Source organism: Dermacentor albipictus, chromosome 9 (genome assembly GCF_038994185.2).
Source record: "Dermacentor albipictus isolate Rhodes 1998 colony chromosome 9, USDA_Dalb.pri_finalv2, whole genome shotgun sequence".
Lineage (NCBI taxonomy): Eukaryota > Metazoa > Arthropoda > Arachnida > Ixodida > Ixodidae > Dermacentor > Dermacentor albipictus.
Window position 1 is genome coordinate 16,746,266 of NC_091829.1, and position 24,756 is coordinate 16,771,021.

Here is a 24,756-nt window from a genome sequence, read left to right on the forward strand (position 1 = left end):
TTACTTCTGGTTGCTTTGAATAATGGAAATTAGTCACTGCAGTGTTTGTGGCAAAGCTATTGGTATGCCAGAAGAAAGCTACTCAAATAGTGGCGTCTTTTGCTAGTTTTGAGAGCGTGGGCATTGCCAAATGGTTGGAAGGTCGTGAAACATGTTAGTGTGCTCCAACTGAATTACAGTTTACTAGTAATTGTTGCTGAAAATTATAGACTGCCATAGTAACGTGGCAAGCTATAAAGCACCAAATTTTGCTTATGCCTGAAACTCTGCTGTCGCAGATGGCTCGGAAGTTTCATTATATAAATTGAGGAAAACCTGGAGAAATCTGCGAATTTGAAACTGGCAACGTAGTAAACTCCCCGAGCTGCTGCTATGTAGTGTCCTCCTGTGGGACATGTTTTCAGGAATTACTGCAACTTCATTGTTTGCATGCTTGTTTGTGCAGAGAGATTTTGTAGCAAATTATAGTAACTGTTGGCAAGCTATCTTACTGTTAGGCACCCTAGTAAGGCACAGTGCTGCAGACAGCTGGACAGTTTAAGTGATCAACATTGGTTTAACAAGGGTTGTCGAGGGCTGGAGCCAATGTTTTCACAAGTGGACTCGTCTCTGTCAGGGTAACAACTGTGTAGCAGTTGCTTGGCCTGCTTAGCAACTGTTTAAATAGAGAAAATATCTCTTTACTTATAATCTTGGAATCATATAATCGTGTCATACCCTTGCTTCTAGCACCTGGAGGCAGAAGGAGTGATGAGACAATAGTGTGTGAAGGGTAGGCTGGTGAACAGGTTCTTAGCAGTTTTTGCCTTGACAAATGCATATCTTATAGAAAGTAGCCAAAAAAATAAGGAGAAAAGGAGTGACACGTAAGAGCCTTTCATAATGCTCTGCTCCATCGTTCCTTTTTTCCTAAGTTTTTGCGCTACTTTTCATCATGTCTACGCTCCAACTAGCCCAGCGAAAGAAATCTTGCTTGAAGGCAAATCTCTCTGTCAAATTGCTTCTGCTGCTTGGAAGACATGTTTCTTTTCAAGGGAATAGTACACGGGGAAGACAGGAGAACAAGGTAAAAGCGGGAGCCAACGTTTCGACAATGGACTTGCCTTTTTCAAGATGACCTACGCTTACCTCAGCACAGTATATGTGGGTAGGGTTCATCATGGTATCAGCAACACCTTGCTGAAGACCAATGCCCTCCTTGAAGTGTTCGCTTCAGCCCGAGACATCCCTTGTTTTACCACCAAACACTCTTGGCATTCCAACTCCATGAATGAACTCCAATGCCGTTGTTGATGGTCCACTGGGGGTGCTGCGCAGACTTCTGAGCCAGCGCAACCTGGAGCTGGAGAGCCAGTTGGAGGACAGCCGGGAGGCAGCGTCAGCGCACGAGGGGGCTGAGGCACGACAGCAGCTAGCCCTGGCACAGCGCCGCTGCAAGGAGCTGGAGGGCCAACTACGCGAGCGTGAGGCCAGCCTCGAGGCCATGGCGACACGTCTAGCCGAGTCCTGTGAGTGCAAGCCACCCCTTCCTCTTTTCAGTCGGTAGAGTCTCGTGCAAACTTACTGGAGTCATAGAATTCCTACAAAAATTGCTACAGGAAAGTCTGGCACTACCGTCTATGGGGGCTACAAGTGTTGCAGTCCAGCCAACATGAGACTGATGGGTAGTAGTACATTGATTTGCTTAACTTTGTCCTTCTGGCCTAAAACTAGTTTGTGACTTTGCAGAGTGACCATTTTCGACAAAATGTAACATTGTAAATGCAATCATTAGGGCTGAACGATTAATTGACTAACCTGCCAAATGATCAATTAAAGGTTTCATTGCAGCTAATGTTCTTGAAAATGATTAATCAGTTGAGCTCACATGACCAAAATTTGGCAAGGGCCGGCATTGATGCCTCCCACATCTTTTTCTCAGCAGGAAGAAATCGGGAGTGAGTTTTGACTGTGCCCACACATGCGCGCTGCGTTTGTGGCAAAACTATGTCAAAATGTCTCGTTTTCCTATTCCATTTTGTATCACATTTGTGTGCGGCAGTTTTTCTTAGCAAGAAAAAGGGGAGATAGCCACTGGCATCTTACTTTCTTTCGGTGCTTGAACAAGACGAGAGGCATGGCGTAGAACGAAAACAGACGCTGCCTTGTTTGACTTTTTAACATTGGGGGCAGTGTCGTCTTTTTTTTTTTTTTTTTTGCCTCTGCAGCTAAACCTGTGATTGCGTTTGAGTTTGATGTGCTTGAATGTCCATTCAAGCAGAATGTTGTTCAATGAACAATAAAGGCAACTGTCAATTTGAATAGCATGTTTTTTTCTTATAAGTGTATGTATTGTAACAAATCAACGGCTTTGATTCTTTTTAATTTATGTAAATGCACAAATCTATTTAATCGATAAATTAATAAAATAAAATGTGCCTATTAATTGGGTTAAAGCATTTAATTTCCAGCCCCAAGTTCCAATGTTTAGCCCTAGCAATAATTCACTATGATTATACATGTGCCCAGATGCTTGATGTACTTAACTTAAAAAACTATGATTGCTTGGAAGTGTAGAAACAAAGCATAATAAAGCCACATGAATGTCTGAAGCCACAAGTACAAAGATTAGACAAATCGGGGCACTAACCATGATTGCCATGGTAGCTGAATGATTTTAGTACCAGGTCTATCTCTGATCATTTTAATGAAAAACTCTGACTAAAGTGAAGTGCGCCGCAGTGAAATTGCTGAGTTACCATGAGAATGATCAGTAGGGTGGGCTTCCGGATTGGCATTTGTCGACTTGCGTGTTGCACTATAAATTCAGTTCTCTGGCTCTTTGAGTTTGTGTGAGAGAGCACTTTGTTGTTACCATGGTTCACTTTTCTCTGAAGCTTTCTTGCCACAACAATGATATGGACACTCGAGGCGGGGTTGCATTGCCGGCATGTGAAGCCAAATGGATGCACCGTCGCACTCTGCTCATTCAGCTCGGCGGTGGAGGCAGGGTAGCGCTTTGCCGTTTGCTGCTGTCATGAGCTTTGTGTGCACAAACGGTAGCATTCCTGCTGGGAAGCTGTGTGCGTACCACACAGTGGTGCTTACGGTAGTCTGAAGAGAGCCGACAGTAAACTTCTAGCTACAAATGCCGGCATTTCTTTTTCTTTCGGTCTCATCTCGTCCACCATCAATATAATGTGATGCCTGCAACGCAGCTGCTGGCACTCGTCATGCCGGTGTTGCGAGATGCCTGATAGCTACCAGAGGGGACAATGAGGCACTGGTGTGATGATGAGTACCGCACGCAGTCATCTGCTAGCAAGGCCAGCATTGTGAGACACCTGGTAGCTGCCAGGGCGTTGTTGCCTTGCATGCCGTGTTGCACCAACATGTTGCTATCACGTATTGTTGAATGCCTTCCGAGGAGCTGCAGCACAATTCTAAACTTTATCACTTTCAATGCTTCATTTTTTGTTTCGAAACTGCCAATCTTTAAAAATAACTTATTGTTTGTACCAACTTGCAAGCAGCTTTAAAAAACCAAAAATGGTTCTCTCCACAGGCGAGAGCCAGTCCGAGTTGACGGAGCAGCTTGAGAAGAAAGCGGAAGAGACGAGGGTCATGGAAGAGCGATATCAGAAGTACCTTGAAAAGGCCAAGAACGTACGTAGTGAATTTATGGCAATGCATGATAGTGAGGATTATGGAGTTAACTTGTGAAACGTGTTTCACAGCAACATAGGCAAAGACAGAGAAGTCAGCAATTTGGTGCATTGTATTGTTATTGTTTTTGTCTTTGCTGCACTGACGTTAACATGTTGTGCAACTTGTACCAACCCACCCAATGTGTGCTAATGTTGGTAGAGGTGGAAATGTGTACCATTCTTCATTATAGCAATGTGCATTCGTGTTCTCTTGGCTGTTGATATGTTTGCTTATAACGGGCAGAAAGGAAGTTGTGATCACCGGGTCATGGCTTAAAAATTTACCAGAAACCTTTATTTTCATTTTGTCCCAGTACTTGATACTATCTTATGTCTATGGCTGCTCCAAAATTACAAGTGGAGCTTGTCATAAAAGTGCATTTTGCATTATCGCCTCTCCCTCCCCCAAAAAAAGAAAAAGGGGGAAGTGGTGAGGGGGGGGCATGCAAGCACTTCCAAGAAAATAAATAGCAGACACTACAATCAGTGAACCAGCAGTAGTGTGTGTAGCCAGCACAGCCTTCACGATAGGTGCAGTGCCTCTGCTCGTATTTCAATTTGAGACAATAATCGCACCAATGTATAACTTAGTTATTGGACAAACCAGATGCACAACCCTCATGTGCAGAACATGGATTTTGTCTTTATTCTTTTTTTAATCCTCTCCCTTGAAAACATTTACGGAAGGAGGCCTGTGAAGCCATACATTCCTGCTAAAATCACTGAACTGTGGTGCTGTGATTGTTCAGCTATCGTGGTAATGGTGGTTAGTACAAGGGATGTTCCGAAAGTAAGTCTCGTGATTTTTTTGTGAAGAGAGGGTGGTACACCAGGTGAAACAAACAATTGCCATAGGAATCCATGCCCATTGCTGATTTAACATAGCAAGGAGTGTCAGTGGAGGAGGAATGATGCAAGGACCGCCCAAGAAGAGAGAGTAGCAGCAGACCAGCGTGCCTGAGGGTATTCGAGTACAAATAACGATGTCAGACAGATGTGTGCTGACAGCGTGGTTGCCAATGGAAGTGCGTGCTGTTATCCCGTATAAATGGGCACGTAGGACTAGTTTGACCATCATCCATGAATGCCTACAGATCGTGTACGGTGAAAAGGTCATGTCTCAGGCCCTGCATCGCAAGGCACCGAGTTTTACCAGAGTGGCTTCTTCAAACTGATTGTATGCCTCGACAAATGTCTCAATATCAGTGGCGCCTATGTGGACAAATAGTTCAGGGTGTATAGCTCATGATGCCATGGTGTATTTGCTTTTTTGGCAATAAAGTTTCCATGTGAAAATAAATGATCGAAACTTACTTTCGGACCATCCCTCATACATAGATTTGTCTAATCTTCGTGCGTTTGGGATGAAACTTACTTTCAGACCATCCCCCATACATAGATTTGTCTAATCTTCATGCGTTTGGCATCATATGTTCTTGTGGCATTGCCTATTGCGCCTTTTTATCTTTCTAAATTTCCTACGAGTAACATATTTCTAAATGCATAAAAGCACTAAGACTTAGCATACATTCATAATCATTGCGGATTGTCGCATCTATAATGCAGTACTTTGCAGAAAATTATCAACTTGCAAGTCACAAAGTCAGAAGCAAAAAGGACAAAGTTGAAAAAAAAAACATGTACTAGCCATCATTTCCACCCTGGCTGAACTGCCGTGCTTGAAGCTCTCGTATACACAGGTTGCTAAATATCCTTCTAGTAATTCTTGTAGAATGCTCTATGCATCAAGTAAATGCCTTCAGACTGCTTGAGCCTTCTTCAAAGAGCTTGTTTTTCTTAGTCTCTCCAGACATGCTTGTTTTCTTGGCGCTTTTTCAAACTCTCTGGCCTGGAGCTCTTTTGCAATGGCACAGCGATTTGGAATATGGCTTGCTGTATATTTATGTATTTTTTAGTGAGTCTTGAATTCATAACATAACCGAAGTCTGGTAGCTGTAACTAGTGGATCATTTCTGGGGGCTGTTATGAGTGGCTTCTGCTGTATCTCTCGGCATACTTTCATGTAATGTATAGCAGCCATAACACAGAATACACTTCTGACGTAGTTTCCGCACTGCATTGCCACATATATATTTAGTGCCATGCAATATCCATGTTTTAGTCACAACTGGAATGTATTCTATGTAGTTTCTAGCTGCTTTTAGCGGCCTCAACACAGATTGCAACTCAGTCATGATTATGGTTTAGGCATTGCATGGCGCAAAATGGGTACAGCTATGCTGCATTGGAAATAATTGCTTCGTGTGGCTTGCACTTAAAGCATAGACTCTTCACATTCTTGAACATGAGTGATTTTAGAAAAAAATCTCATAGTGTGCATGATATATCTTGTTCTACCCTACCCTCGGTAAATTTCATGCTGCTATATTACACTGGCATATTCGATAAGTTTCATTGTATTGAAGCACTCAGTCCTAGTATCTTGAGTTTGGATGAATGTCATTGCCTCTGTACCAGGGCAGCTTTTAGTCATGTGCTTTCATAAAGATAAGTTTTTGCAAAGGGTTGACATCGTTTCTCTCTCTCTCTCTCTTTTGTTTACATCATTACGGCTTGAATAGCAACTACATTTCCCAGGATCTTAACTTTATTCACAGGTGATCCGCACGCTGGACACACGATCACCGTCAAGCGCCGAGGTGGTTGCACTGCGTAACCAGCTTCAGGACAAGGCCAAGCACATTAGCCAGCTGCAACAGGAGCTGGAGATGTTCAAGGCACAGTGGGAGAAGGAGGAGCGACTCATCAGCACGGCCTTCTACAACTTCGTGAGTCACTGGCCATGTTCATGAACTGTATCGAGTGCTGCATAACAGGAATGCCAGGTATACATAAATTCCAGACCTAAACTGCTTGCTGATTGTCGCTCAAATTTTGCTCGGAGGTGGCATCTTTCAGTGGGTTCTGTTTCATACCACGTCTGTGAGCATTACTCGTTACATTCAAAATAGAGTCAAAGTGTGCGTCATCTGCACTGATGCCACAGTGAAGAATGGAGAGTTTGCTGTGATGGAATGGTGATGCCATTTGTCACCATAACAGTGAAACACATTTCACTGCTAAGATTTTTTTTGGGTGCGTGCACACTGAAATCTAAGGAAGTTCGAAAGAAACCTATCATGATTACAAAGCAGGGATTGTGAAGAAAGAAAATGACGAGGAACTCTTGCCATGAAAGTTTAAAAGGAACACAAGGACTTGATCACTAGTCTGACTTCAGCATAACGAATTATTGTATATAATAAAGTAAATGTATAATCTAGCTAGCCGTTCTTTATTTTAATGAGCACTCTGTTGCTATAACGAAACCAAAAATGCAAAATCGGGAGGCTGTTTGGGTTCCTGCAAAGCGAATACTTCCTCAGGAGCTCCAAGTATGTGTTCTAGTAGCAACAGTGTGAAAACACTCAGTATGAGCAACTTGAAACAGCATATTCTGGATGTGAGTGAGGTAGGCCAGTAGCCAGTGAGCCAATATGCTGGTACTGTATGTTCAGACCAATTGCATGGCTGCATATTAACAATGGTGGAAAGAGTGTTTGCAATTTAGCGATCGCATGCCATGTGTCAGCACAGCAAGCTACTGACAGGCCATCAGCATTAACAAAATATCCTTTGCTAGCCTTTGGGAAGTGTCACATATGCTTGTATTTTTTGCTTGTTTGTTTGTTTATTTGTTTGGTCGATATCGGTATGTGTGCTTATAATGAATATAGAATATAACGAAAGTCTTTGTGTTGGATGCGACTTTGTTATGACGTTATTCAAGTGTATTCTGTTTGAGCAATGTTACTAATTGAAGTTTCTTTTAGGTTTTATTTGTAGAGTCAGTGTAGACATTCTTGAATCCAGATAGTAGTCATTTATCTGTTACTGAACCAAATGAATTTTGCCTGCAATGCTGCGTTACAGCAGTTAATTACAGTGTTGTATGCTGGGCTAATTGACAATTCATTACAATGTCCGGCTGCATTTCTGTGTGTGGAATGCTCCTGTTATTGAGAAAAAGCTGCCTCATCTTGTTTACTGTTATGCAACTATCAGCTAGAAAACAAAACCTTTCTTTCTCTCTCTTTTTCTATCCTTTTCTCTATTGTCGTCTCATCAGGGTCGTCGGGATTGGCCGAATGTGCAATTTTTCGGTCAAAGACCTTGGAGCGTAAGTTTCAAAGCCAGTCACAGTAGTCGGCATTTGAAATGTACTGCTGTACTATTGTGGCAGTATTGTTATATATGCAGTCGACCTTCATGCGCTTGTCCTTGACGGAACTGACGGAATTGATCGGATTATCCTGCGGGTCGAAATTAAGGAAGAGGCAATATTTATTCTATTCCAACTGCTCCCTAATCTCATCTGCGCACGGTTGCTATGAGTTCAACAGTAGAAAACAATGTGCACCCAAATGTAACGCACACCCAATTTTATAACAAAAAAAAGGAAATGTATCCTGGAACTGATTCTCACAATTAAAAGAAAGGTCACACTAGGTGAAATGTGCAGAGTTTACTTTTGCAGGAAATTTATTCACACTCAATATCTATTATCATCACTCTCAGCTATTTATTGCTTTGGGCCACAACATGTCGTCCTCTGTGCTGTGATATTCAAAATTTCTTTAACAGCTCTGCTACCATCGTGAACCAGGTCTTATCCCTTCTGAGCCGTTGTAGCAGCAGAAGTTAGCAGCACCCAGATAGTTATGGCCTTGCTGATGTTTTTGTGTTTTATTGCTTTTGCCAGAGCTTGCGACGTCCCCACACTAATGAGTTCATGCGCGATCGCACTATCTGGAGTGTAAGCATTGGCTGAAAGGGCCTTTACTGGTAATTCAGTACATGTTTAATGATGATACTTAATAATGATAGATGTTATTTAGAACATTGGAAATTGTATATTTTTTATCGTGATTGCTTCCAGGAGTTAAATAAAAGCTATCTTGAAAACTTGTGGCTGTGTGGTTACATTTCAAGGAAATGACTACGTCAGGGCCTTCAATCGGAGTCCATGTTCACAAAACTTGCCTACCTACATAAGAGCGCTTCCTTGTTGGCCAGCGTTCGGGCTCATGCCACCACTGAGAGCTATAACGTGGTGATCATGTCACCAATGAGCACCAGTCGCATACGGAACTTACAAAAGGAAATTTTTGTGAATACTGGTTGCGCGTCAGATGACACACTCAACTTTGCTTATCGGTGTTGTGAAAAACACTGCCGTACAATAAAACGGTGTCTTCATTGTGTTAAAGCTGTCATTGTATTCAGCCTCTTCCATACAGTGCATCATGATGTTGGTAAGAGATGTGCTAGCACTTCCGCTAAAAAGCTAGGCACACAAAGAAAGATAAATACGTCAGCTGCATTACCATAGCTGCCCGAGAAGTGTACTTGCACAGTCCTTGTGTTTGCCTTGCAACATTTCGTGACCGGCCTTATGTATTGCAGGGAGCAAAGTCGCAGCAGAGGTCAGCCGAGGAACGCATCGTCCAACTGACCGGTGGCCAGTCTTTCCTGGCAAGGCAACGTCAGGCCACTTCTAAGCGCCACAATTTGCCTGGCGTTCAAACAAGGTAAGAGTCTCCAGCAACCCGTTCCGGAGATTAGACAGTTGCATTACTGCTTTGTCTCTTTCAGTGGCTTCGTTGTGTCTAATGGTGTCGCTTGAAGACCATTTAACTGGGGCACGACTGTGCCAGCACATATTCTGTACTTATTTGCAGTTTTATCCCTTCGATTCCTTGCTGCTCATGCTCACTGCATTGGGGCTGGTCAAACTTTTCTAAGAAAAAGCAGGTTTTTCACTCCGTGCCATTCTTTTACTCACACAAGTTCACCCATGAGCTGTAGGAGGTTTCCGGATCAAGTTACCAGCAGAAAGCTTGACTGTCCTCTCAGCTTGGGCATGTAACCCTAAGTTTAATGGATTTATTTATTGTTCTTCCTTTCTTTTTTTAGGCCAGGGTCATCATCATCACCATTATCATCAGCCTGTTTTATGTCCTCTGCAGGACGAAGGCCTCTCATTACCCCTGTCCTGCGCCAACCGATTCCATCTAGCGCCCGCAAATTTCTTAATTTCATCAATCCACCTAGTCTTCTGTCGTCCTCAATTGCATCTCCCTTCTCTTGATACGCATTCTGTCACCCTAATGGTCTGACAGTTATCTAACCTGCGCATTACATGACCTGCCCAGCTCCATTTTTTTTTCTTGACGTGAATTAGAATATCGTCTATACCCCTTTTCTCTTTGATCTAAACAGCTCTCTTTCTGTCTCTTAAGGTTATGCTTAGCAATCTTCGTTCCATCACTCTTTGCGTGTTCCTTAACTTGTTCTTAAGCTTCTTTGTCAGTCTCCAAGTCTCTGCCCCATAAGTCAGCACTGGTAAAATGCACTGATTGTACACCTTCCTTTTCAATGATAATGGTAAGCTTCCTGTCAGGAGCTGGCAATGTTTGCCTTATGCGATCCAACCCATTTTTATTCTTCTGCAAATTTCCTTCTCGATCAGAGTTCCCTGTGATTAATTGACCTAAGTAATTGTACTCCTTCACAGACTCTAGAGCCTGACTGTCGATCCTGCACTCTTGTTCCTTTGCCCGCCTATTTATCATTATCTTTGTCTCCTGCATATTAATCTTCAATCCCACTCTTACACTCTCTCTGTTAAGGTCCTCAATCGTTTGTTGTAACTCGTCTGCATTGTTGCAGAATAGAACTATGTCATCGGCAAATCGAAGGTTGTCGAGATATTCGCCGTCGATCTTTACTCCTACGCCTTCCCAGTTCAATAGCTTGAATACTTCTTGCAAGCATGCAGTGAATAGCATTTGAGAGATTGTGCCTCCCTGTCTGACCCCTTTCTTTATAGCTATCTTCCTGCTTGTGTAGAATTAAGGTAGCTGTAGAACCTCTGTAGATATTTTCCAAGGTATTTACATAAGCGTTCTGTACTCCTTTATTACGTATGCCAGGGTACGTATGCCAGGATTACGTAGGCCAGGGCATTGCCATTCAGATTCTGCAAAAAATCAGTTGCATCTTTCTCACTTAAAACAGTCCACATCCTTGAACATGAGCAGAAAAGGATGCATACAGCTTGAGTCGTAAGAAACAAAAAAAATTTTTAATTTTTTTGAGTCGTAAGAATGAAAATGCTGAGAGTAACTGGCTTGGGGTTTGTGAACTGTTTGGTTGCACATGTTGATTGAAGCATGCTACTGGAATAAAAACGAGAACATTCTTTTTTTTTTGTTCTGGTTATTCGAGTAGTGCATTTCATCAAGCTATAATTACTGCTGGCATTGCTTAGAACTGGCCTGTTGGCAGATGGAATGATCCACTACACTGGAAGCCCACTGAAAAATTTGCTGCATCCTTAAAGTACTTAATGTGTCACTGAACAAGCCTCGAATCCTCTCGACCCAGCTAAACTCCACCGCATGTCTGTGCAGGTTTTAACAAAAGTGCCATGATGCCAGACAGCTTGTATGCACGTCTCTGAATGTGCCGTTTTGCATTTGCTCGTGGATCGTGTTATCAAAGTTATCATTGTCACTTGCATGTGTATGGTTAGCATGCCACATTATTAGCCTTGCATAACATCGTGCTGCTGGCATGCTTATTCTAGGTGCTGTAGTGCTGCATGAAGGCAAGTGCATGACAACTTGCACTTCGTGTCCCAAAAACTATTTTACTGAAGCTATGATCACATAATATAGTAGAACCTCGTTGATATGATCCCATTTCGTAAGATTTCACAGCGCGAATATTCGCAATTGAGAACACAAAAGAGACGAAATACAGTTACTCTTCTTTATTACCATTGATACATTCCCTAAATACACAATCTTTCAGCACCAACATTTCTGTGCATCGCTAAACTGCGATCTTATGATACGTTTTCCAACCGCTAGATCTCTTGTGGACAAGAAAAGGAACGAGGCATGCACGATCGAGCGCAGTAGGTGCCCGCCACCGTAGCTTGCCTGCAGTATTCGCCCGCTTGTGTCACATAAAAATGTTGGCACGTACTCAGTTCGCCCTTCCAGCACCAGCAAACTCTTCAAGTATCATTCTGCGTAGCATTCACAGTTATTGCCGCCAAACCTATTGCGATGAACATCTTCACCTATATTTCACGGAGTGCCATTGGAAGCGTGCTGTGCACTGGTAATAGGCGATAACCCAAATGCGCCTCCATTCCCTGCTGCAGGTAGCATGAAGTCAGGACCACGTTTTGCACTGACGGCATCGTATTATGCCATTGCCTACCAGCTCAATTTTGTTTCGATTTCTCGTAACTTTTTAGAACGCTACACAATAAGAAAATAAATACCTTGTCTCAAGCTGCTTCGGCCCCACCAGCTCGACGTGTGTCAGCATCTCGTGCCACAACTATTCTCGCCGAGCGGACACAACAAAACTTCCTGTTAAAATCAAATGCTAGAGTGCACCACCTGAAGACGCCCATCACCCAGGCCAAATTCGAGTGCAAACATAAGCTTGCCAAAGCCGCAAAAACAACAACGTGCGTCTCTGGCTGCTCGTGCTGAGACTATTTGCGCAGCACTTTGCATTACGTAAATGTCAACTACAGCTGAGTCTGCCAAATTTTTTAGTGATTTCGGGTTGCATGTTTTCCCGGTTCATATGTTTATTCTCATGTTTTGCTTTTTTTTTTCACCTAAATGTATCAGCAAGGTTCTACTGTACTAAGTCCATTTCATGTGTGTGCATATTGTGGGACATGGAAGAATTGCACTGAACTGTCCAGTTCATACGTATGGCCAAAATTACAGGGCGCTTCAAGAAATCTGTTCAAGATTTCTTGAAATTGTCTCCATGGTTTTTACCTATGCTGAGCTAATTGGCTTGGATTCATTCACTTTTCTTTCATGTTATATTGGAACGTTAAGAGTTGGCCAGGAGAAAAAAATATGCTGATTGCGCTAAAAGAACTGCTAGAAACTCAGACAAGTTGTCACCTCGACACGATAGGCAGAAATATTGTTTCATTGTTCGCCCCTTATCATGTATTCTTTAATGTCATGCAAACTGTACAGCAGCATCTGTTCCATTTTATTTTTTTAAATTTGCATGTTATGTGCATTAAAGTAGGCTTCTGGCTCTCATATTCAACTGCGCGTTTTTAATTTTTTGCATCCTGCCCCATAGCGCCTTTTTGTTTTTCTGTGCTTGCAGTGAATTCTTTGAGTGAGAATGTCATCAGCCTGTGTATCTTCGACATAACCGGACAGACAGAGGAAAAAAAAAAAGAGCATGAGCGCTTTCCTCAATCGACACACCATAGCGACCGCAAGTGCTCGGTCCCCCACCCGTCCCTCGCCTTCTGCTCGGCATGATGACCTGCAGCTCGAAGACTACATACCTACATCATCGCGCAGCTTCTTAGTTCCCTACCCTATCCTTCTTTTTATTTCCACTACACCATTTTGTTGCTGTACCGCCGCTGCTTCTCTGTACGTGGTGCGTGTTTGCGTGTACCAACATTCCATTGCCTTGATTGGCGACCTGTGCCTATAGTCGTTGACAACCTAAGAATGCAGTGGCTGATGCATAGCTGCAATTCAAGGGTAATTTTTGTAGATGTGCCAGCTAACTACCATATTTGCTCGATTGTAACGTGAACTTATTTTCTGGGAAATTAACTAAAATATGATATGAAAGTTGGAATCAAGAGGGAAACGAAAGCTGCTGTAGGTAGTGACCAAACACCAGCTCCCACTTTTGAAGGCCGAACATTGTGGTACTGTGGTTGCTAGAAGCTCGGGCAAGCGCCGGAAGTTCGTCATAATTGGAGGCCTTGGATGGCGCCACCGAGTGATGCTTGGTCCTGTGTGTCTGAAATGCAACACATCTTTATTTTTCCGAGGGAGAGCAAATCACTATTCCTCTTTTACCATAAAAATATGGTGAGAGAACGATCAGGTGTGTTGCATTTTCTTTTAGGTATGAAAATCAAAGTGCACATTACAATTGAGTGCATGTTACAGTCGGGTAAATACAGTAGATTAGCTCGTTTCCATGATGGCACAGGGAAGGTGAATTTTCTTTTAAATACTTTACATATCTCGGAGCATATGCTTTAGAGCATATTGGAGCATAGAGGAATGCTGATGTTTGGTTTTATGTTTGAATTTATGGAGCTTCTTTTAAACTCTTAAGTTAAAGAGTATGTTGTGATGGGTTTGGGAATGTTCTGCTGTGTTGGCAGCCGTGTCACAGCTGTTGACACAGGACATTACGCGTCACCTCTGTCCTTGTTGTCACCTGCACAGCCCGCCTTACTACACGAAGCTTATCTGCAACAGCCTTATTCCCAGCAACGTTTGCGAGTATTTAAATTATTCACTACCTTGGGAGGTTTTGCCGCACATTGTGCGACACAGCAGCAGTTGGTCTATGCAAAAGGCACTTGTTGAGCCATCAGTCATGCGCATGCACAAAATTGCCTTCATAACATTCAACCCTCGCTGCTGTGCAAAGCATTTCACTGGGCAGAAGCAGCCTCTACAACTTTGTGTGTGTCTTCTCATACGGCCACAGTGGCTACCCATCTGACATTTCCAGAGCATGTAAATATGACTCCAGCCTTTTTAATTTTCTTAGTTCAGTCTTGCTGTTTAGTCAAGCAGCGGTAAAACCACTACGGGCTGAAAGTATTTTTGTATGGGCTGTACCCCTAATTTTTCGAGGTAATCTTTTTCTGCCTGGAGCTCAGGCTGTCATTGCAAAAGCCCATAATGTTTTTGAACCTGTCCAGCCATTGAAGGCCTTGTCTTTTTACGAGAGTGGAAAATTGCTCACTTGCGAAGGATGTCACTAAAAGTACTCGAATCTCTCACATCCACAATAGTCCAGGTGCTGTCTTTCTTTAGTTGTGCAATAATATATGGCACAGCAGTGGGCAAACAAAACAAGCCGCACCCTGGTGCAAACATTTCTAAAAAACATCGCCCATATTGTCCCCTTGTTTGCCCTGTTGGTCTCCATATTCTTGAGACTCCATTGCTAAATTGTACAGGTTTTTACAGTATCTTTGGTGGTGTAACCATTTTAGGCGAGGCATGGCTTTTAATGTATTATCAGTTCTTAACGTACTGCATCTCGCTAACTGCATGCATTGCAGTGAAAGCTACAGGTCACTGCAGCCAACTAGAATAGAGAACCAGAACTTTATTCCTCTCTCTTATCTTTGAGCTTAACTTTATGCCATGAACCAGCTAGCCCAGCGTCTTTGTTAAACCAGTACTCCTCTACTGTCCACACAACGTTTTATGAAAGGATCATTGGCCCCAATGGGCAAGGCCTCCTTCACTTCTCATAACACATAGCTGCCCACATAGCCAATTGGCTGGCACGAGCCTTAGCCTTTGCTTCATTGCATAGAGTTGGCGAGAGGGCACACAGCATCTTTCTGCGTGCTCAGACAATGCATTTGCTCGTTTGCACATCGAAGCAGTCTCGGGTCATCCGAGAAGCTGCTCAGGTATCGTCAGTCAATATTCGCTGAGGGCCGAATCATTGCTTTTATGTATATGAATTTTAGTGTTTTTAAGAATAGTGAACCGAGGTAGTTGATCTTGATTAACGCAGAAAAATTTGGCGCATAAACAGACAGACATAGGGAAGAGCACTCATGTTGTGTTATGTTCCCCATCTTCCTCTGTTTTATGTGCATGAATTCATCTACATTGGTGTTCTTGTATTAGAAACCGCAGACAAGGTTTCAGCAACCACTGCCAGTGTTTTTTTGTACTTTTGAGATGCAGTGTTTTCTCTACCAAAGTGCAATTGAATGAATGATGTGTCGCTGCAGTCGTAAGGATTTCTTTCATGTTACGCTTTAATTTTGCCTGTACTTTGTGTGTGTCTCACAATGCCCTTCTCTGTTTAAGCGACTGGTCTTATTCTAGACATAATAATAGCATAGGCTTTGCAGTGGTGAAAAGTGCTTATGCATATCTGTACATATTTACATTGCATTTGAGATATTTAGCTTCTGAATAGGTTGATTTGCCCGGTTATTGTGTATGCAATATTTATGGAGAGAAATAAAACTTTTCTAAAGCTGCTTTTTTTTTTATTTGATGCCAGACAACTTGTGTGTGTACTCCTTTGCAATGCTTTAAAGCATGATTTTTTTTTCCTTTCAGACCTCGGGCACAACACTGATGTTGGTTCGCTGTGTGTAGCGCCCAAGTCACTGGTTGTGCACGTTAGCGTTTCTGCAAAGTCTAGTCATGTTCAGAAAGTACAAATACGGTTAATGGAGAGATCTCTGCCACTGTTTCATTGGCATGTTCAAGGACACAACGTCCAGGTGCACACTTTCTGTGCTATACAAACATTTTAGTTTGAGCTTTTCATTCACATTTCGTTCACTGCATTAGAAAATAAGCTTCATTCACCTGGATGCGTAAGCATCTTTCGTGCACACTCGCGTTCTGCTTATCACATGCACACAAACAAAACAAACGGACACGGAAGCTTCTTTTCTTTATTTTAGAAAAGTAAACTTTGTACTGCTTGAACTGTGCATCAAACTGTCGCATGCTCACAGCCTAACATTACAGGCATTTCGAAATTGTTCACTGCAACCTGGGTAGACTGATGGGTCATCATAGCAGTTACCACACTTGTGTGGCTTTAAATATGCAGGCCTTCCTTGCAGTGCGAAAACCATGCATTCAAAAACTGCGGCGAATGTTTTTTTTTTTTCCAGACTGCACATCTGGTGGCATCGCCTCACTAGACAGTTGCAAAGGTTTGCAACTCACCAGTGACTTGTGATGCAGCTGAGGGATATGATGCACAACTCACTGGTGGGTCATTATGCACACGAAATTGGGAACTCGATAAGTGTAGCTGCAGTGAACACGCTCGCTCGCTAGTCACAGGAAAGCTATTACTTTCCTAGATTCACAAACAACCTCGACTCTGCACTCCTCTGACCAATTTAGGTGCGATTCAGCAACACTTCTCGGCAATTCCTGTTGCGAGGAGTTGTTTGAAAAACATCCCTCCACATCAATGTCTTCGAGCAGGTCCTGGAAGTGCTATGTTACAAAAAAACGTGAATCGGCGAGAAGCATTACTGAAGAGCAGTGATTACTTTTATTTAGGTGCAGCTGAAAAGGAGATTAGCGTCGAGGAACACTTGTGAGTATGGAGCATGATGACTGCTGTTTTAGAGCACACTCAAGCAAGGAGTGCCGAAGAGTTAAATATCGCCTGCAATGCCACAGCGGAATGAACAGGCAACGCTGCAGCACACGTGTTTTATCAGTTATGTGTGATGTTGCATTCCAATCCCAGACAATAAAGAAGCCGTTCAAAAACAAACACTTGTCCTGAAGGTTGTAGTGCTAGCGAGCCACTGTCACTTGTCGAACCGCGGCAATACGGGCAGTATTAGGTTGCCAAAAGAAGAGTCCTGGGGTATGAAGAAACCGACGGAACTGGAATGTGCGTGTTGAAGTGCTGTCCTCTGCGAAGTGGTCAGCGCATGGGCATCCGTCGCATTGGCGGTCGTCTGGAAAACGTACGGGTAAACAAGGTCGTTTAATAAATAAGTCAACTTAGATCAATTAATATTTCAAGTTGATATGAACTGTTACTGCCTGGCTACTCGTAGTCCTTACGGCCCTCAAAGAATATACTTCATGTCTAGTATTTCGGTGCCGCAAACACAAGCTACTGTAAAACATCCTCGTTCTGATATTGCTTTCTACCAATGAACGCTATCGCTGACGTACCACCTTCTTCACCAAGAGTGGTTTGCGCAGAGTATAAATCAACCAGACCTCTACAGCTTCTCCTGTTTGATCTATTAGCACATAATTACCGTAGTCTTTAGTCGACCTAACGTATTGGACGTAAGCGTTTAGTTTTAGAAACGAAAGACGCGCTAACAGCTACGCCGTCTTCTATCCAAACGTACCGCGGAAGGCAGCGCCGGTGGGCTGTAATAAAGAAAGGAAAAAAAATGTTTGTTATTTTCATGTTTCATGGGACAATAAAACTCGCTTGCCGAGCGAACAATTGTGGGCAAACCTTGCGTTCACTTGGCCCTGCTTGAGGAGCAGCTGCTTCTTCTGTTGAAGCTCTTCGATGATCTTGCGGTTCTGAAGCTCTGGAATAGAGTAAAAACAACGGTCGTACAACAATTGAAAAACGCCTCGATGGCACGATGACATTCGTCGATTACTTGCTAGACGCGACACTGAAAAACGTTTTAGTTCTTGCGATACCTTGCCGTGCGGTTGGTGGTTGAAAAGCCATCTTGCGCTGTTTTCGGTTTGATGTCGCTGGCGAGCGTGCGAACGCGTCAAGCTTGCCGTCTTTCAAGAAGTGATCATGTTTGCGCTGTGTCCAAGAAACGCGCGCGTTCATTAACCGTTTCAACCATTATAGGGCATTACTGAGTTTAGAGACACATAAGTTAACTCATCTTTGAAAGCAAAATCATTATATTATAGGGTAAAATCAGATAAAACCGATAAAGCTGACTGTTCTTGCTGATGGCTAGACTCGGAGCATTGAAATAAAGACGTGTCGCTAACCATGGTGTGTAATTGGCGCGCTAAAGAGATGTCCGCTAGTATGGAAACCGAGCAAAATACCGAGCAAGACAGCGCTAATAACGCGGAAAAAGGAGAGAAACTATGCCGCTTCCCTTTGTCACGAGTCAAGAACATCATGAAGCTTGATCCCGATGTTGTGCTCGCTAGTCAAGAGGCTGTGTTCCTCGTCTCAAAAGCTACAGTGAGTAATATATTCTCCCTCGTTCGACGCGTTTCTCACTTGTAGTGTACCGCCATTCGGTAATTTCAGGAAATGTTTGTCGCCGCCTTGGCAAAAGAAGCTTACACATATACGAGACAAGCAAAAAAGAAAACTATTCAGAAGAAGGACGTCGGTGCGTACAACCTCTGTTCTGCCTTAGTGCGGTAAGAGTTGGCAATGTACTAAACCAAGTGTCGTTTTCATATTTCGCAGATTCTTCCGTCGAAGCCGTTGAAGCATTCGCCTTTTTGGAAGGTTGGTGTCAACACTGTAGTATTTGAAGTTGTGTGCAGCTAAGAGTAGCGAAAGTTCTAATTTTGCGTTAACGATCCTTTCAGGGACTCTGGACTGATAGACCGTCGCACTTCTGGCTGCAGAACATTTTGTAAATAAATTACCAGTTTTTGACGCTACAAAAACTTCGAGTGTGATTTTTAAATATATCTTACAGTATTCTTACAAATTTGATCAATCTTTCATGCTTGCCGATTCTGGTCTTTTTTCGTCTGCAACCTAAGATCGAGAGAGTGCTCTCTGTGTAGCAGCTGGGTCACGTTTGTGTAGCGCGTGCTGTATTGTTGTAATGGTTAAATCATAAAAGAATTCTATGCTGCATTTCGATTCGCTAATGTCATGCAAAGCACGACACTGTCAACTGTGGCAACTGCTGACCGGCGGAATGAATTCAGCACAAGTGACGATGACCCTTCGCAGGTATAGTTACGCCCGTTGATTTGTATCCCATGATTGGTCGTTTTCTGCACTCACGCCACCATTTTTACCCGCTTTTAGGTCATCCTCAGCCTCGCATGGTCATCAAGAAGGTTTGGAGCTGCTTATTATGACAGCAGCACATGCAAAATGTACCTTATTCCTGACCAAGATGATCTGCCACCAGTGCACTCCCTCTTGTTCTCAGGTAATCAGGTTGCTTTACTTTTAACGAAATTTTGTTTGTTTGCTAACGGGACTTCCTACACCCAGTGCTGCAAGAAGTGAGACCGTCTTGTGTTCTGCTAAGTGCCAAATCTGATGAGAAGCTGATGAAAGCCATTAATGATTTCCGTAAGTGCCCACTCAGCTTTCACAGCAATGAGTATGAACTGAAATGCCCAATTTGTTTCTTAGTGTCGTCTGATAATGCCTCAACGGACAGGAGGTCCTATGACAAGGAGGTTATTCGTACTCTTCCTTTCAAGGACTTTGGTGAGAAATTAATTTATTAATTGTTAATGGCATCACTTATGCCTGTGTACTGAGTCCTTCTGCTTCCAACAGCATACGAACCCAGCAGGCATAGGCTCCTGTATATGACACTACCCGACATGCCGAGTGGACTCTCTGACGAGGCACGCTACATCTTCATGGCATCCTTAGTTGATTTTAATGCCATTGCCATGGTAAGCCTTCGTTACTTGCAATTATGGTTGGTATCTCAATCACTTTAAGAGGAAGTAATTTTCTTAAGCAGCATGCAAGCTTATGCTACACGTGTGTTTTGCAAGTGCATGTCAAACAGCACCACATATGAAGATTGGTGCTTAAAACTTATCGAGGGGACATCCAGGAAACTGTGTGAATGTGTTAAACAAATTAGTGCATGTGTTACTTAATGTTGTCATGAATGCTTCAGAAAAATCTGAAGTGTACCTTTATGTTCATCTGAAAATTACCACTCCTGCATGCTGAAAAAGAGGTTTTCTTTCATTTTTAAAAAAAATTTACAACGTTCATCATTTTATGAACTAATATAAAACCACTACCAACTGGCTATTGGCTGGTTAATTTCAAATGTTGCTGACAAGTAGCATGCAGGAGGTAGGATAAGTCCGAAAAATGACATCGCAGTGGAAGAAACCAACTGAGTGGGCATGAGACAACAGAAGCTGCAAAAGTGCAATGTGACACCTTGTGTTTGCGTGAGGCATTGCCATTAGTTGTAATTGGAAACCCAAAGTTGCCATTAGAGAAGCCTTTAATATAGAGGACAGCCATTTTATAAAAAAGCATTGCGGCTCTGCTGATGCAAAAATGCATCGGTCAAATTTTTAAACTAGATTCACGACATAGTGCGCTTTCATCTCTGAAGTGTCAAAATTTAATTAGTGAGTGTCGCTGAGCTCCTATCACATAGCGCATTGTCCTACATAGTATTTAGCATACAGTAAGCATATTCTGACACTCCAAGGAATAAATACAACGGCACATTATCCTTATCTAAACATCACCAGTTTGTGTGCTTCACCTGTCATAATGACTCAATAGCTATGGCACTCTTTTGCTGAACATGAAGTCGCCAGTTCAAGTCAACTGCTAAAGAGCCTCGAGGGGAGGGGGGTAAAATTATTACAATGCCTTCTATTACAGCATCTCTACTGTTAATTTAGCATGTTACAATCAGTCAATCAATAAATCACTTTGTGCACTGTTCTTGGCTCAAATGAAAACTAAAGGATTTGCTTTGACCATTGCAGGTTAGGTCTGCCGGGGCCTTGATAAACTATCTTGGTCAATGCAAACTTGATTGTCTCCAAAGCTCACAGGACGGCCATCTCATTCGAGGCATTGTGACATGCAGCTTGTAAGTGAGGGGGCAGTGTGACGTTTTCTTGATTTCGTAGTACCTGTCCTCACCGATTTAAATTCCTGTGCGTTGATGCCTGAAAGTCGCAGCAATCTTCCGTAGAATCTGCACAGAGCCCCTTAATTAGTGGCTCTAGAGGCCATAATTATGAATCACTATTATTGTTTTCATATAATTGTGTTTCTCTGCATTGAGCCTTCAAGTTAAGCATAATACACTGTGAAGTATTTGTAACTTCCTTATTCGAAGTTCAATAACGTTTTGGGTAATAGCTGCTCACTGTCATATCACAGACAATATCTTGCAACATTAGGCTCTTCACTGATGACTGCATTATTTACAAAGAAATTAACAGTCATTCAGGTCACCTTGCACTAACCGATTCCTTAAGCCATCTCTCGAACTGGTATGACACATGGCAAATGTTGATTAACCCCCACCCAAAAAAAAGCTGTATCTGTGACAAGAATGCGAAAGAAAGAAGCTATCAAGTGTGATTACAGCATTAAAGGTACTAGACTTAAAAAAGTGAACAAAAATATGTAGGTGTCACGATTGCTTCAAACCTCAGATGGGATGCGCACATTTCTATTACTTCAGTTGCTCTGCGCAAGCTGTTTTGTCTTTGCAGATGCCTCTGGCTGGCCCCTCAATCTTCCGAACCTTTAGCCTATGCTGCCTATGTTAGACTGGTATTAGAATACGCTAACACAATATGGTTTCCTTATACAGTCACCAACATTAAAAAACTAGAAAATGTACACAGGAAGGCTGCAAGATTCATCCGCAACAAATATAAGCACACTGATTCTCCCACAAATATGTTAACAAGCTCTGGCCTCCAGACACTGGCGATCAGAGCAAAACAAGCGTGCCTGAAATTTCTTTTTCAGCTTCTTCACAACTATTATAAAATTGACACATGATTGTACATCCATCCATCAGGATCCTGCGTAACCCGGCACAAACATTCGTACACACTGAAAGAGTACTGTTACCACAATGACACTTTCAAGCACTCCTTTATTCCATTTGCTGTCAGAGAATAGAATTGTTTAGATCCCTCGATTACTAATGTCATTTCATTATCGAACATTGCCTCAAAAATAGAAAATATCATCTGTTAATGCAATAATGCTCTCATCCTCAGAGGCATTTTGCTATCATTGGAAGCATATTACTGGCTGAGTGCTCGCAACAGTGTTTTCAGGCTAGCTGTTATCTGCCTGTGTACCACTCCATTTCACGTATAATTTCTGCTATCTTTTGCTGTTGGTTATTTTGTGTTATCTGAGGTTAAAAACATCTGCTTTGTATATGATTTCTATTTTAAGTGTGTATAAGTTATTAGTGTTACAAGTGTGTTGTTCATAATATTTCAGCTTGGCATTCATTCCTAATTATCATTAAGGAAATTTATTGTGTCTAACTTTAGCTCTTATACGTTTGTGATTGTCATTGCATAAGATTCCTCTTTCTGTTTTGCTGTGTGGTGCTGATGCATTATTATACTTGCGTGTACAATCTGTACGCCTACCTGCTATGGTCTTGGAAAGAGACTGCCAGTATTGAAAATAAATAAATAAATCTCAAGAGTTTCTCAGTACAAAATTTTCTTTTAGGAAAGATCGCATTCGCATCAGCCAAACAACACTCAGGTAAGGTGAAACAGTTTATGACTAGTTAGCCTTAATTCAAGTGCCGCACTCTTCGATTTGTTTCACTGGCAACTGTGCCTCTCATTTTTCTTACAACCAACAGCTGCCTGCAGATATTCAAGGAGGAGTGGCATCCTTCTGTCTACAAGTTTGGCATTGCTGGCAAGGAAGGTCTTTCCTTGTTTGGTGAGGCACTATAGTACTCGTGATCATCATGGTATTGCTTAAAGGGACACTTATGACTACAACACTCTGTTGTGTACTTGATAGGCAATGCATGTACTGCGGTAACAGAAGTCTCACTTCTGCAGTACAGTAGTGATGGGCAATGTGTCGTGAGGATACTGCATGAGGAAGCAGTTTTGTACCAAAATCTATTTATAATTTCGATGAACTGCATTTTATTTCGTGCTGCAGTGCAATAAGATTACTATTTTTGGAATAATAATTGCCTATAATATTACAGTCATCGTGGGAGCTCACATATGTAATTTTATCTCGCTTATGGAAGCTCTATTCTTGGAAAAAGTTCCACACTGGGCATTCGAGAGCACTGTCACTTTAGCTTGCTTTTTTTTTTTCTTAGGGCTGTTCAACCACTGCAGGTCAAAGGTTGGACAAAGGGAGCTGAGGTAAGGAGTTTACTGGGAATTGTTTTGTCATGCTGTTTGTCCAGCTAGCTAGCTGAAAGCTTTTATGAGAAGATATGACAAAGCAAGGAAGTGCCAAAAGCATCTTAATCTATACTAAAAGCAATGTTAAAGAATTACAGCAGAACCTGAAAGTAGTTGGATGAGCTACTTGTATAGGGTTGGTGCATACTAGCACAGCTACACTAAGCACCGTCTATTACTGGATTATTGCAAACTAGGAAAATTGTTGCATCTTAGTGAATCAATCAAGCTAGTTGCGCATTAGGGCATCGCTGCTTTGGTCAAGGGTACGGCCATCCTGATTGTTGAGCTTTCACAATACTTCAGTGCAGAAAAATAGTAATTGCTTGAAGTTGCAAAATGACGAATTCGTCATTCCATGGGATATAAGATGACAAAAAAAAAGGTGCCTAGCTGAGATTATCATTGAGGTGCCACTACATTTTGGATAGGGTGGCACTAATTTTAACTTTTAGCAAGAGCTGTAGCAATGTTGTCAGGCATAGTTTGTACTGATCTTTTACATTTCTTCCATGCACTGTCTGCTCTACCATGCTTTGTTTCTCAGAGCAGTCTTTAGTTATTAAGCGAGACAAACTTCATATATCTGATGTATAGACGTAACAAAAGTGTGCACATCTCTTCCAGAAACATATTTTAGTATAAAGATGCATTTATATTACAAGTCGCATTAGCTTCTGATAGCACCATCTATATACTCTGCCACCTGAAAGACATGAGAACCAAAGTGTGGGTTCTTCATTTCAACAGCTGTGAGGTTGTGATTGTTAAGCTTTGCTTTCATTAATAAAATAAAAATCAGGTTTTGTGTGCTGGAGTGGGCTGGAATGACTTCCTAGAGGCTCCTGGCTTGGTGGAATACAGTAACCTTTGTTGCTTGTATTGGCCACCAGGAAGCTCTTCTGCCGACCCACAAGAGATCTAAGCGTACTCCAGTCACGGCAGGCTACTGTCGCCTATTTCACTGTTCCACACAACCAACCCATTGTCAGCAGCTTGCGAGAGTGCTTGGCGAACGTCAAGGATGTGTCGGTATGTCTGCTTCAGTTAACTACTGTACATGCTGCATGCAGTAGTGAGTAACTTTCTGTTTTCTCGGGGGCAAGACTATACGCAGAAAACACAAATTGCAAGAAATTACCGTGCACTTGTATGATCCCACAACAGTTCCAACAGTACTGAATTTATGGAAAGAAACAGTGAGGACAGAGACAGATTGGGGGGTCACAGGCAAAGTGCTGTCTGCCAGCTGAAGATTATTATGATCAGAAAGATGCAAATGGGACGAAAATATATCCAGTCACCAAGACTGGAAAACACAA

At 42.4% G+C, this 24,756-nt stretch overlaps 4 protein-coding genes across 11 annotated transcripts in view; 3 read left to right on the plus strand and 1 right to left on the minus strand.

Moving 5' to 3' along the window:
* Positions 1-15,816, plus strand: part of LOC135903684 (protein Hook homolog 3-like) — a 38,756-nt gene extending 22,940 nt beyond the window's left edge. For 3 of the 5 annotated variants that reach the window (XM_065434019.1, XM_065434020.1, XM_065434021.1), the window contains 6 exons: positions 1,318-1,508; positions 3,545-3,645; positions 6,305-6,475; positions 7,816-7,866; positions 9,153-9,277; positions 12,912-15,816. In XM_065434019.1, the coding sequence (XP_065290091.1) occupies positions 1,318-1,508; positions 3,545-3,645; positions 6,305-6,475; positions 7,816-7,866; positions 9,153-9,277; positions 12,912-12,927 (655 nt within the window). In that variant the 3' untranslated portion in view covers positions 12,928-15,816. The remainder of the gene's footprint in view (positions 1-1,317; positions 1,509-3,544; positions 3,646-6,304; positions 6,476-7,815; positions 7,867-9,152; positions 9,278-12,911) is intronic. The other 2 variants (XM_065434022.1, XM_065434023.1) reach the window with 1 other exon arrangement.
* A 1,012-nt stretch (positions 15,817-16,828) lies between these two features.
* LOC135903691 (SOSS complex subunit C homolog) lies at positions 16,829-18,098 on the minus strand. The gene is made up of 4 exons (XM_065434032.2): positions 17,984-18,098; positions 17,787-17,865; positions 17,674-17,695; positions 16,829-17,265 (listed from the first exon to the last, which is right to left on the minus strand). The coding sequence occupies exons 1-4, from the start codon at positions 18,012-18,014 to the stop codon at positions 17,113-17,115; spliced, it is 285 nt and encodes a 94-aa protein (XP_065290104.1). The 5' UTR covers positions 18,015-18,098; the 3' UTR covers positions 16,829-17,112.
* Positions 18,099-18,161: 63 nt separating this feature from the next.
* PolE4 (DNA polymerase epsilon subunit 4) lies at positions 18,162-18,937 on the plus strand. Its single transcript, XM_065434030.1, has 4 exons — positions 18,162-18,497; positions 18,567-18,651; positions 18,732-18,773; positions 18,857-18,937. The coding sequence occupies exons 1-4, from the start codon at positions 18,297-18,299 to the stop codon at positions 18,868-18,870; spliced, it is 342 nt and encodes a 113-aa protein (XP_065290102.1). The 5' UTR covers positions 18,162-18,296; the 3' UTR covers positions 18,871-18,937.
* Positions 18,938-19,032: 95 nt separating this feature from the next.
* The window catches only part of LOC135903683 (mutS protein homolog 5-like), a 29,382-nt gene continuing 23,658 nt past the window's right edge, over positions 19,033-24,756 (plus strand). For 3 of the 4 annotated variants that reach the window (XM_065434015.1, XM_065434018.1, XM_065434017.1), the window contains exons 1-10: positions 19,033-19,232; positions 19,311-19,437; positions 19,503-19,583; positions 19,647-19,724; positions 19,797-19,918; positions 20,993-21,099; positions 22,725-22,760; positions 22,864-22,946; positions 23,347-23,392; positions 24,328-24,466. In XM_065434015.1, coding sequence (XP_065290087.1) covers positions 19,152-19,232; positions 19,311-19,437; positions 19,503-19,583; positions 19,647-19,724; positions 19,797-19,918; positions 20,993-21,099; positions 22,725-22,760; positions 22,864-22,946; positions 23,347-23,392; positions 24,328-24,466 — 900 coding nt within the window. In that variant the 5' untranslated portion in view covers positions 19,033-19,151. The remainder of the gene's footprint in view (positions 19,233-19,310; positions 19,438-19,502; positions 19,584-19,646; positions 19,725-19,796; positions 19,919-20,992; positions 21,100-22,724; positions 22,761-22,863; positions 22,947-23,346; positions 23,393-24,327; positions 24,467-24,756) is intronic. The other variant, XM_065434016.1, reaches the window with a different exon arrangement.

Bases quoted from the DNA above. Each gene is read 5' to 3' on its own strand.
- PolE4 (XM_065434030.1), top strand. From the start codon at position 18,297: ATGGTGTGTAATTGGCGCGCTAAAGAGATGTCCGCTAGTATGGAAACC. The intron at 18,498-18,566 runs GTGAGTAATATA...CGGTAATTTCAG, and splicing joins TCCTCGTCTCAAAAGCTACA to GAAATGTTTGTCGCCGCCTT. The intron at 18,652-18,731 runs GTGCGTACAACC...CATATTTCGCAG, and splicing joins TATTCAGAAGAAGGACGTCG to ATTCTTCCGTCGAAGCCGTT.
- LOC135903691 (XM_065434032.2), bottom strand. From the start codon at position 18,014: ATGGCTTTTCAACCACCAACCGCACGGCAAG. The intron at 17,866-17,983 runs GTATCGCAAGAA...ACTCTATTCCAG, and splicing joins ACCACCAACCGCACGGCAAG to AGCTTCAGAACCGCAAGATC. The intron at 17,266-17,673 runs GTACGTTTGGAT...TACGTTTTCCAG, and splicing joins CACCGGCGCTGCCTTCCGCG to ACGACCGCCAATGCGACGGA.